Genomic DNA, 689 nt, shown 5'->3' on the forward strand with positions numbered 1-689 from the left:
CAGTTCCTTCAACCTATGCTATGCCCTCGGGAAGAAGCCCGGCTCATTCCCACCCACCAAGCCCCTCTCTCTCTGCTTTCGGGGTGTTTAGATCCATCACTTTATTCAGCACTTGAAATGTCGCAGTGAGACAAGAGAAAGGTCTGAGGCCACAGAACAAAGAACCACACACTCATGCACAATACAAAAACACATCTGGAAGGAAACAAGGAAAACACATCAGAAGAACCGCATCACATCAGTGCCAGGGATTTTTAATGCAAACTAGGTACGTGGACGGCCCTCGACTCCCACTCTGAGCCAGTCCGCGCTCCGGTCGGGAGGAGGCCAGGTGGTTGGTGCCCTGATGGGTCCACGTGTGGCTCGACCTCGGTTTCAGACGAACTCTGTGATGGTCAGGGAAGGGTTTTTCTCCTCCTCAGCCTCCACAAAGGCCCAAGTCTCCTCGTCAAAGTCGGATTTTTTCAGGCTGGTGAAATATAAAAGGGGATGAGTGTCATTCACCACTTAAGAAAAAAGAAAATGTTTTGAAAATGATGGTTGCAGCAATTTCACTGATGCAATTGAATTATGGATGCCTGATCTAATTGAATTATGGATGGTTATATCTGTAAGAGCTCCCAATAAAAGACTTTTTAATCCCTCATGTCTTTCTGCATTATCTATCTATCTATCTATCTATCTATCTA

At 46.2% G+C, this 689-nt stretch overlaps 1 protein-coding gene across 1 annotated transcript in view; it reads right to left on the minus strand.

The window, feature by feature from the left end:
• Window positions 1–238: 238 nt before the first annotated feature.
• The window catches only part of LOC101657671 (NACHT, LRR and PYD domains-containing protein 4), a 29,453-nt gene continuing 29,002 nt past the window's right edge, over window positions 239–689 (minus strand). The window contains 1 exon segment of the mRNA XM_030886228.2: window positions 239–469. Within this exon segment, the coding sequence (XP_030742088.1) occupies window positions 376–469 (94 nt within the window). The 3' untranslated portion in view covers window positions 239–375.

This window comes from Echinops telfairi, unplaced genomic scaffold (assembly GCF_000313985.2).
Source record: "Echinops telfairi isolate 266 unplaced genomic scaffold, ASM31398v2 ScPeMD7_655;HRSCAF=1070, whole genome shotgun sequence".
NCBI classification, from domain to species: Eukaryota; Metazoa; Chordata; class Mammalia; order Afrosoricida; family Tenrecidae; genus Echinops; species Echinops telfairi.